The sequence below is a fragment of the Pempheris klunzingeri genome, chromosome 10, assembly GCF_042242105.1.
Source record: "Pempheris klunzingeri isolate RE-2024b chromosome 10, fPemKlu1.hap1, whole genome shotgun sequence".
NCBI lineage: Eukaryota > Metazoa > Chordata > Actinopteri > Acropomatiformes > Pempheridae > Pempheris > Pempheris klunzingeri.
The window spans coordinates 1,108,086-1,118,371 of NC_092021.1; the positions used below are offsets into that span (position 1 = coordinate 1,108,086).

Here is a 10,286-nt window from a genome sequence, read left to right on the forward strand (position 1 = left end):
AAAGTCTTCATCCTGGGATGAAGGCCGAAGCCCAAACTGATCCTGGTGACCCGATGACCTCTGCTGGTGTCTGTTTGCTGTCAAATGAGGGGTGATTGTATTGTGATGCAATGTGATTGTGCTGATTCTTAGGAGGTCATGTGGTATTATTTGTATCATTATTATTATTATTATTATTATTATTATTATTATTATTATTATTATTATTATTATTATTGTTATTATTATTATTATATAATACAGCTCACTCTGAGTGTACATGTTGTTATATATTATTGTTAGTAGTAGTGGTATTATTTGTATCATTATTATCATTATCATTATCATTATCATTATTATTATTATTATTATTATTATTATTATTATCATTATTATTACTTTCGTGTTTGAAGTTTATTCTTATTCTTTTGGAGCTGTGTGGAACAAAAAGCAATTTCCCCCTGAGGATTATTAAAGGAATTCTGATTCTGATTCTGACTCTGATTCTGATTCTGATTCTGATTCTGATTCTGATTCTGATTCTGGTGATGGTTGTAGGCTCAGTATGTCACAACTCTACATTCCAAAAACAAGCAATAGCAGAAGAAACACACACAGTATGAAGAACATTTCACAGAGACAGATTTTCATCAGTGGTGACAACAAAAACCTCCACCGTCCCACGCTACTTCACGACGCCTCCAAGACACAAGTAAGTCTTTTGGTATTCTTTTGGCTGAGGGGGCCCCATTGGCCTGAATTGCATATCATGTGTGTGTGTGTGTGTGTGTGTGTGTGTGTGTGTGTGTGAGTGTGTGTGTGTGAGTGTGTGTGTGTGTGTAAGTAAGATTTCTGAATACAGGGCATTTCTTGTAATGGACTCTGTAATGATGGCTCCATGTGGGTAGCTTGAGTTTGTTGACCAGGCTCTAGAGGAGGGTGGGGTGTCTAATGGGGGCCAACAGCAATGTTTTGACCCCCCTGCCCCCCCCCAACAGGTTAATCTGGCCATGCATCTGGCAGGCCCTGAGGGACTTTTAAAGTGGTCTCCACTTCAAAAACCAGTCATAACAAGATCAACCACAACAAAAATAAAGTATATATGAAACCAGACAAAACATTTGCAAAGAAGCTGGATGAGAATTGACAGAAAACATGACTGGTACTGATCCACACTAAAAATCCTTCTGTACACTTAAAGACCAAAGAGATAAATACTGATGTATTTTAGATTTGAATACATAAATAAATAAAAACGTTAAAATTAAATACCCCATTAAATAAAATGTCCTGAAAGACGATTGTTCATTGGCTCAGATTCATTGACTTGACACTCATCTCCATGCAACATGCATGGTATGCAAGTATGACGGTATGTCTCGGACCAATCAGCGAGCCTCGTCCGCTGACCCCGCCCAGAGGAACACGCCCCCCTGGTGTGTGGGCTTATCTGATTGGCTGTAACGTTTTCCCCTCTTCTCTGATTGGCCAGTACCTTGTAGTGAGTCTGGAAGGAGGAAGCCGGATACCTGCCGCTCCTCTTCCAGCTCAGTTAACCTGCAGCAGCCTTCCAGGACATCATCCCGCCTCCTCATCTTGTCGCTGACTGTCGTGGACTAAACCAGGTAGACATTTAACAGAAAAAAAACTGTGCTTACTGCGGGACGAAGTAGTGGCGACGTAACATTGCCGTTACCAGGAAGTGTTGCTAGGTAGTTCATGTTTTCGGCTCTTATCTCATTTGAAATGTCCGCATTGTGCCGCTAGCGTTACGTTATATTGTTAGGCAACAGCCCGGCTACGAGCCATTCAGCATGCCCGAAGTAAAGCTCCAGGATGGGCTCTCCTGTGGTCGAGTACACAGGGTTCACTTCGGAGGGTCTGTCGTTGAGTCTTACAGCAACAAGATGGTGATCTGCTGCTTTTACCGTCAGGCCCTCAGCGTTAAACTCCCCCTGCCACTGTCTCCCCCCTGCCACTGTCTCCCCCTGCCACTGTCTCTGAGTCGGCATATTTACCCAAACTGTGCATTAACGGTCATGTGAAGGGCCTGCTGTCTGTCTGCCTGTCTGTCTGCCTGCCTGCCTGCCTGCCTGTCTGTCTGTCAGCAGTCTCCTCCCCATCATGCGATGTTCAGCCCGGCACTTATGTAACTACTTTCTGTGACCGGCCTGTAATTTTCCAAAAAAAAAAACAAAAACCCAAACGACAGAAAAGGAGAGGTTGTGAAACAGTCGCACAGAGACAGGGATGGTCAGTGAGCTGCAGACACAGTGGACTGACTGAGTTTAGTCTGTGGGTGTGGGTTCATCTGGTAGTAAAGTGCAGAGTCACACCTTAGAGGACTGTGGAGTGAGTAAGACTGGAGCGTCCTGTCTGTGGGACCAGTGTCACTCATGTCAATGGCCACAACTAGTTTTCTTACATGTTTTTGAGATTCTATTACTTAATTTTTGATTAATTTCTTAACAACTTACTATTTATTTCCAAACAAGTGTCAAAAATCACAACCCCCTGAAGCCAAAAGTGTGAATCTTAATGGTGACCGCTGACATGTTCTCTCCTTACCCCATCATCATCATTGATTGGTCATTATTCTTTTCACCCTTGTGTCTACCTCCAGGCTCTGAGATGTCTCAGAAGATCAAGGCCGGCTCTGTGGTGGAGATGCAGGGAGACGAGATGACTCGGGTCATCTGGGAGCTCATTAAGGAGAAACTCGTCTTCCCGTACCTGGAGCTCGACTTGCACTGGTGAAGACACCTACATAGTACCGTAGATCAATGTTTTTTTAGTTACTTCGTGTTCCTGTGCACGACTTCCTGTCACCACTTTCTCGGAGATGTCTGTCTGGTTTAAATACAGCGCCCTTCAGATGAGGAGAGGAGCAGGGGGAGACTAGCTGAGACTGAATAAAAGAAAGAAAACCAAGTGGTAGTACCTGTTGTGCTGGGATTTCTAGTTTGACTTGTTTACACCCCCCCCGTTCCTCACCCCTAAACAAGGAATAAGAATGAAATGAAAAGGTATCTTGGTTTGTTATGCATCGAGGAGTGCACCCAGAGCCTTGTCCCTGACAAAGAGTCCCGTCAAAGAGTGTTATCTCAGTTACAAGGCTGTACAAAGCAGTCGGTATGTTGTTTGTTTGTGCAGTGTTATGATCTCACCCACATCAGAAAAGTCCTCCATATTCTATCACAGTGTGATATTAGTCACAGAGTATAAAGAAATCATGGACATTTCTGTATTATTCATCTTATTCAGTTATACCTCAGCCGTCATACGAGCTAACATCACCCCACAGTGAGGACTAAAAGTCTCACTAAGTTGTTGCACATGTAGTTTTGAGCAACAGGAGACCTCACTCCTCCTCTAATCTCTTGCATGGACTTTGCTCGAAGTTGTATATCGTTTTCATGACCTTAGTGTTCACATCCCTCATCATGAACCATATCTTCATATTGTGAAATGGGACAGAGAGTCAGCACTTTGGACTTTGGCTTCTTTTTCCCCGGATAGATATGACGTGTTTTACAGAATTTTCATCATCACCTTTTGTATCAAATCATAACATTTAATGATTTATTGTGTATTTTGGGTACAAATTGGATTCAGTATGGTGGAATAATGATGTCTGAATGAGCAGGACTGCCGTAGTCCAGGCCAGTGGGTAATTGCAGACATAAGACGTTTAAACATCTGTCTGACGTGTGCTATCCTTGAAGGGCACAGATAAAAGCTCGTTCAGGCTTTCTGCCAGGGGGGGCCCAAAGAATGCATCAACTTGCTGAATAAGTGATGCAGTTTGAACAGAGACACAACATCACCGTCAACAACACCGGAACAGGCGAGGACGACATTCTTGTTAAACCTGAAAGTGTTTGTTTAAAGCTCTCCATGTATCAGCGTACGTATCAGTTGCTGAGCGTCGTGTTGTCGTGGCTTGGAAATGGCTTTCGGGGGAAGGGAAGGAAGAAAGTGGGTAAAAGGTCATGGCTGCTTTCAGACAAAGCCAATGGGTGCACGAGAGAGTAAATAAACTAATACTTGTAGGGAATGATAAGCACATTGAGCAAAGTCTAGTTTTTAGAAGAAGCTGTGATTTCCCCCAAGCAAAAGTGTGAAAATGGAGCAACCGTTCCAGTCTTCTTGGCAGAGGGCCAGCCACCATTGCACAATTGATTCCTTGTTTCTTTTGTCTTTGTGTTGCTGGCAGGTTTTGCAGATATTCGTCTCACTAACATGAGTAAGGGGCCTAAAAAGAAGAAGAGGGTGAGCACAGATGCTCTGTTGTGAAGGAAGCTGGCCAGGAGGTTAATAGCTATTCTCGATGGAAACACTGTCAGGCCTCACAAGTAATGTAATTAGCTGAGATGTGTGGCGGAGGCAGAGGAACGCTCACGCTGTCTTTGACTACTCATTAATGTTGTTCATGGCCTTTGACACAGTGATTATGTTTCGCATCACAAACATTGTGCTTCATCATTCACAGACGAGCTTCTAGCCAACTGAAATAGTGGCCTGTGTTCACTTTTAATGCTTTATTAGGTTGTGCTCCAGGGGTTCTGTGTAACGGTCTATACTGGAGTGTAAATAATCACTACCCTGCTTGAAACAGAGTGCTTTTGTTTATGATGTGCCATTCCTCTGCTGCTGAGATTATGAATGGTCTCCGTGTCTGTTGTCCAGTTCTTCTCCCTTACATCTCGGCTTACTCGTTTAATAGATGCCAAACAGCTGGAGCTGCTGTTGAATATTTGGCAGATTAGTAGGCTTGTTCATTTACTCTATGATCGGGAATCAGGACATATTCTTTGTCATTATTGTGTTTCTTTGTAATGATTGTGTACCTAATGTTTCTTTGTGTATATAGGGTTTCCTATAAACAATATCTATCTATCTATTGTGTTAAACAAAAACTAAACATCAAGACATGTTTATAGATGGCTCAAACTAGTATTGCAAGAAAAGTTACCACATTTCCAGGACCTTTTAGGTAGATGTATTGGCCGTCTCTCCGGTCCTCTTCATTCAAACTCTGTTGTTTTTGTCTGTTCCTGCAAAGCTATGACCTCGGCATGGAGAACCGAGATGCGACAGATGACCGGGTGACGGTTGAGGCGGCGGAGGCGGTCCGGCGTTACAACGTGGGCATCAAGTGTGCCACCATCACGCCAGATGAGAAGCGCGTGGAGGAGTTCAAGCTCAAGCAGATGTGGCGTTCACCCAATGGCACCATCCGTAACATCCTAGGAGGCACAGTGTTCAGGGAGGCCATCATCTGCAAGAACATCCCCCGCCTGGTGCCTGGCTGGATCAAGCCCATCATCATTGGCAGGCACGCCCATGGAGATCAGGTATATTGGTTTGCAACAAGTTACTTGGGCAATTTGCTGTGTTGATGAAAAGGTACACTGTGTGTTCAACTTGTTTCCACGTGCTGAAAAACTTTGCCAGTTGGTGAGACCAAATGTCTGTCCATGCAGATGAGGCCAGATTGGGTACATTTCTAAAGAGACTGTGTCTACAGATGCATCTCCGTTAATGCCATCAGCGTTAGCTTTATCGCTGAAACGCGAGGCCTGTTTACTCAGAAGACTGCAGATAGAGACAGTAGGACTGCAGGACTAACAGACAGTGGTTCACTGTTTAAGGAGCTCTAATCATTCTTGTGTTGAGACTTAGGCCTGTTTTATGTCGCATAAGCCTAAATGGTTGATGCCATTTTCCTTTGGCTCGGTGTTACAGGAAGTCTGGTTAACTTACACCTCAGGCTTAGCCCGACAGTCAGCCTGCCCCAGACCCAGTTAGTTTCCCACAAGTTGCCTTATTAACTGAGCTTTGGATTATGTTGAATTTGCTTTGCTCTTCTAAATTGGTGATTAGTCTCACAAATGAGGCTGCAATCACCCTGTAGTGGAGGAAACTAAAACTGCTGGACCTCAGCTAAAAGGAGTCTGTATGTGTGTGCAGAGAAACCTATACCAGCGGACAAAACCACTGCTGTTGCTGCGGCCAGCAGGCCTCTGTGACAGGCTGATTGTGTTCAGGTTGTCTGGTTATCTGGACAGACTCTTTGGAACTTAATGTGCTGCCTCTACTGCCAAGACAAGTTGCAGCAACGTCCATAGGTTAGCTCAAGGCGCTGTGCCAAAGTCAACAGTTATCCAGGTGAAGTGTCATATGGCTGCTAGGTACAAAATGTGATGAATGTCAGAGGTATGAATATTATTATATACTCTACTGTATCATCTAACACCACTGGTGATGGCTGCCCAGTCCGGCCCAGGGCTTTAGGACTCTGTTGGTCAGTGTAGCTTGAACTCTGATCGAACACCATTTTATAGGTGAGGGTTCACAGCTTTCAGAAGCAGTCTGTGAAGGCTGTGGGGTTTTAGTGCAGCCTTGTTGCTTTCTAGTGTTAACCCCTTTGTCTCCCTCACTATGCTCCCCACAGTACAAAGCCACAGACTTTGTGGTGCCCGGCCCTGGGAAAGTGGAGATGATCTACTCGCCCACAAAAGGAGAGCCAGTTAAATTTGTCATCCATGAGTTTGAAGGTAAGAGCACAGCGAGCCCCAAATATCATAGCCTATAGACAGCCTATAATACTGAGCTGGACTGGCCCCAGAACACAGCTTTTACTTTTACATACACAGTTTCCTTGGTGTACACATTGTGAATGGGGAAAGTTTAAGGCCTATCTATCTGCTGTGGTGTTATCAATCAAAACCAAACTCTGGACACGCATACCTGTATGCGATGGTGCTGCACGGTGCGTGAGAATGTACTGTGCTGGTGTGTGTCTGTCCAGGCACCGGGGGCGTAGCCATGGGGATGTACAACACCGATAAGTCCATCAGGGACTTTGCCCACAGCTCCTTCCAGATGGGTCTGACCAAAAGCTGGCCTCTCTACCTCAGCACCAAGAACACCATCCTGAAGAAGTACGACGGTCGCTTCAAAGACATCTTCCAGGAGATCTATGAGAAGTAAGAACGTGAAAATCAACGCAAACTAATGCAAAATACCCCTCTCACACACAAACTGTGTCCCTCTCTTTTTCACAACTGCACGTGCACTAACGTTTAGAGCTCCTGATCCCAACTTAGAGCTGTTTTTGTGTCCAGGGAATACCGCGCTCAGTTTGAGGCCAAGGGCATCTGGTATGAGCACCGTCTGATAGATGACATGGTGGCTCAGGCCATGAAATCTGACGGAGGCTTCATTTGGGCCTGCAAGAACTACGATGGTGACGTACAGTCTGACTCTGTGGCACAAGGTTGGTAGAAACGACACATTTCCAGCAGAAGTTACCTGAAGACCTTTGTAGAATTGTTCCTAATAATCTGACCCTTTGCTGATTTGGCCATCTGACGCTTAAAAGATTTCCTGTTGTGTTTTTTGTGACTGTTCAGGTTACGGCTCCCTGGGAATGATGACCAGTGTGCTGATCTGTCCTGATGGGCGCACAGTGGAGTCTGAGGCCGCCCACGGCACAGTGACCCGTCACTACAGACAACACCAGCAGGGAAAAGAGACCTCCACCAACCCCATCGGTAAAAGCCAATGCATATTGCATAAAACAGTACGATACACACATTGTATGTCATGTACTGTGTGAATGAATGTACTAAATCCTGTCTTTGCTCTGGATGTTTGTGTGCTACAGCCTCCATCTTTGCATGGACACGAGGCTTGCTGCACCGTGCGAAGCTGGACAACAATGCAGAGCTGCGAATGTTCTCTGAGGCACTGGAGGCCGTTTGCATCGAGACCATCGAGGCTGGTTTCATGACCAAGGATTTGGCCATCTGCATCAAAGGCCTGCCAAAGTTAGTCTCCGTGATCCATTAACACTTAGTCTATGCTTCTGTGCCAGGTGGTACAGTGTTTCCATAGTAGCAGTGGTCATAAGAACTAGCTGCATGTGTCACACAACACCAGGCAGCTTTGTGCAAAGGTTCATATTCTTTTAATGACTTTGTGGTATACAGTGCAGATGAAAACATGATTAGTGGAATTCAGGGGTGCACACACTTCTTTTAAAATGACCAGGTCACAATGATCTACCTGCATTAAAAAGGCTAAACATTTATAAATTTACATAAATTTTCCGTAGTATACTTTATATATAACTGCAGCTAATGTAACCCTTGGTATTCCACATAAAAGCAGTAATGTAAGTGATGGAACCATCAACACTGCACACAGTGACCAGAGGAACTGGAACATTCAGTACATGTATGGTCACTACCTTCCTCTGATGACCTGCACTGAATGGAGTCAGATATCCCTTCCTGTCCTGTCCCCCCTCCCAGAGTATCCCTTCTTTAGTAGATAGAAATTGGAAGACTAACTAGGTCACTTTGCTCTCTGGAGTTTTGCAGTAGCTAGTATGTTTGACCGTGCATGTCCCTGCCGGGGACCCGTAGCAGAGAAGAGATCTGAGATCTCCCTGTACGTCAATCAAGTCACAAGTGCCATATGGAGGATACATACATTCATTCATTTTCTAAACTGCTTAGTCCTAATTAGGGATGATAGATGATAGACTAAAATCTCTTTTTTTTTTTATGTCCCGCGACCTACCGGTCGATCGTGATCGATGTGTTGGGCACCCCTGGTGTAATTCAGTTATTAGTAGTTAAAGGCATCATGTTCCATTAGTCACAGAAAGCAAGTATCAATCCCTTCTACTGATTACTCTGTGTGAGTTTTTAGAAAAGTATTTGACTTCTGATTCTATATTCGGTCTCCATTAATACAGAACCGTTGCTCTTTTGTAAACTGATTCTGTTGTGCTATCCTAAGATAAGCTGCAGTTTAATGTTCAAGCTGGAGGAAATCTTAATCAACACTTGCTGTGGCTGTGTCACAGTAGGTCACAGTCAGTTCTTCTCGCTGCACGGCTGCACGAGCTGTTGGTTTGTGATGACCGTCATCTTGTTCTTTGCCCCACTGTGATCGCCATGTTGTTCAGTTTTATTCATCAAGGCTTACATGGCAGCATTCATTGATCCCTCTGTATGTGCAGTGGAAACCTAGCAGGCTAACTCAGTACCTCCCAAAGTAAAGTTAAAGTGTCCCTCATTCTCTCCCCACTTCATTGTTTGCAGTGTGACACGTGCCGACTACCTGAACACCTTTGAGTTCCTGGACAAGCTGGCAGAGAACCTGAAGATAAAGCTAGCCAGCCCGCCCAAACTGTGATGTCAGCCGCCAGCCGAAGCACTTCAACATGGACACACACACATTCAAACACATGCTCACACACACAGAGACATCTATAAAGCGACTGGAATTAACACTGGAGCAGGGAGGAGAGTTCTCAGGGCTCCAGGAGATCCACTGACTGAAAGCAAGCCATTCCTTACTGAGGGTCTGATGGAGCAGAGCACCTTGTCCAGGAGAAAAGGAATGGAGGCCTCTCACCAGAGTGTGCCATCAGCCCTGTTAATGCACCACTAGTACTCAGCCAAGCTTGTGACCATGAAAACACATGACGCAAACATTAACTGTCCACGACTGCCGCTGGCTGGATCACCTGATGGCTCAGTGATCTCGTCTGCCCAAATTGCACTAGGTCCCCTGAGGTGAGCGTGGTGTGTGTGTGTGTGTGTGTCGTCATTATCTGTTGCCGATGTGTGCTACACAGGGGACAGGACTGTCTGAGGGAGCCCTAGACCGCTACTGCCTTACTCGTTTTGTGTCAAAGTTATCGGTGGATTCTGATCATCTCCTATGTCTTGTAATCTTTTAACAATACCTCAGGCAACATTGTGTGTTTTAGTGCCAGTTGAATACCACAGCACGAGCACGGTCGGCCTGGATTTGAAACCTCTCAGCATGTTAGTAGAGTGGCTGTGCATACCTGTAATTTTACTGTTCTCATCATGTACAGACTGACATGATTTAAACAAAGGGTCAGACTCCTCTCACACAATTTTTAATCAAATGGCTACAAGACTACAATCCAGTGCTTTTAGAGTTTCTTATTAACTTTACTAGGCACAGTCATTTAAGATGACGTCTATTTATTTGTCTCCTTTGTGTGTGTGTGTGTGTGTAAAATACCCTGTATGTCAAAAGTGGATACCCTGCCAAAAATACTGAATCAAATCACCTGTTGGTTTGTAATGAACATTATGTCTGTCATGTCTAACAATAACTCAAATACACACGTTTTCAAAGAAATTGTTGTTTATGATGCCTTCGTTTTGATGATACAGTTGAAAATCAATCAATCTTTATTTACATAGCACCAATTCACAACAGTGTTATCTCCAGACTCTTTCCATAAAGAG

General features: G+C 44.5%; 1 protein-coding gene across 1 annotated transcript; it reads left to right on the forward strand.

Moving 5' to 3' along the window:
* The first annotated feature begins 1,533 nt into the window (after nucleotides 1-1,533).
* On the forward strand, nucleotides 1,534-9,890 carry idh1 (isocitrate dehydrogenase (NADP(+)) 1). The gene is made up of 9 exons (XM_070838496.1): nucleotides 1,534-1,604; nucleotides 2,603-2,732; nucleotides 5,045-5,336; nucleotides 6,437-6,539; nucleotides 6,794-6,971; nucleotides 7,110-7,261; nucleotides 7,398-7,538; nucleotides 7,652-7,814; nucleotides 9,099-9,890. The coding sequence occupies exons 2-9, from the start codon at nucleotides 2,611-2,613 to the stop codon at nucleotides 9,190-9,192; spliced, it is 1,245 nt and encodes a 414-aa protein (XP_070694597.1). The 5' UTR covers nucleotides 1,534-1,604; nucleotides 2,603-2,610; the 3' UTR covers nucleotides 9,193-9,890.
* Nucleotides 9,891-10,286: the final 396 nt, after the last annotated feature.

What these genes read in the sequence shown, in the direction of transcription:
- idh1 (XM_070838496.1), top strand. Translation starts at nt 2,611, where the DNA reads ATGTCTCAGAAGATCAAGGCCGGCTCTGTGGTGGAGATGCAGGGAGAC. An exon ending in TGTCATCCATGAGTTTGAAG is followed by an intron (nt 6,540 to 6,793) that starts GTAAGAGCACAG and finishes GTGTCTGTCCAG; the next exon opens with GCACCGGGGGCGTAGCCATG. An exon ending in GACCTCCACCAACCCCATCG is followed by an intron (nt 7,539 to 7,651) that starts GTAAAAGCCAAT and finishes TGTGTGCTACAG; the next exon opens with CCTCCATCTTTGCATGGACA.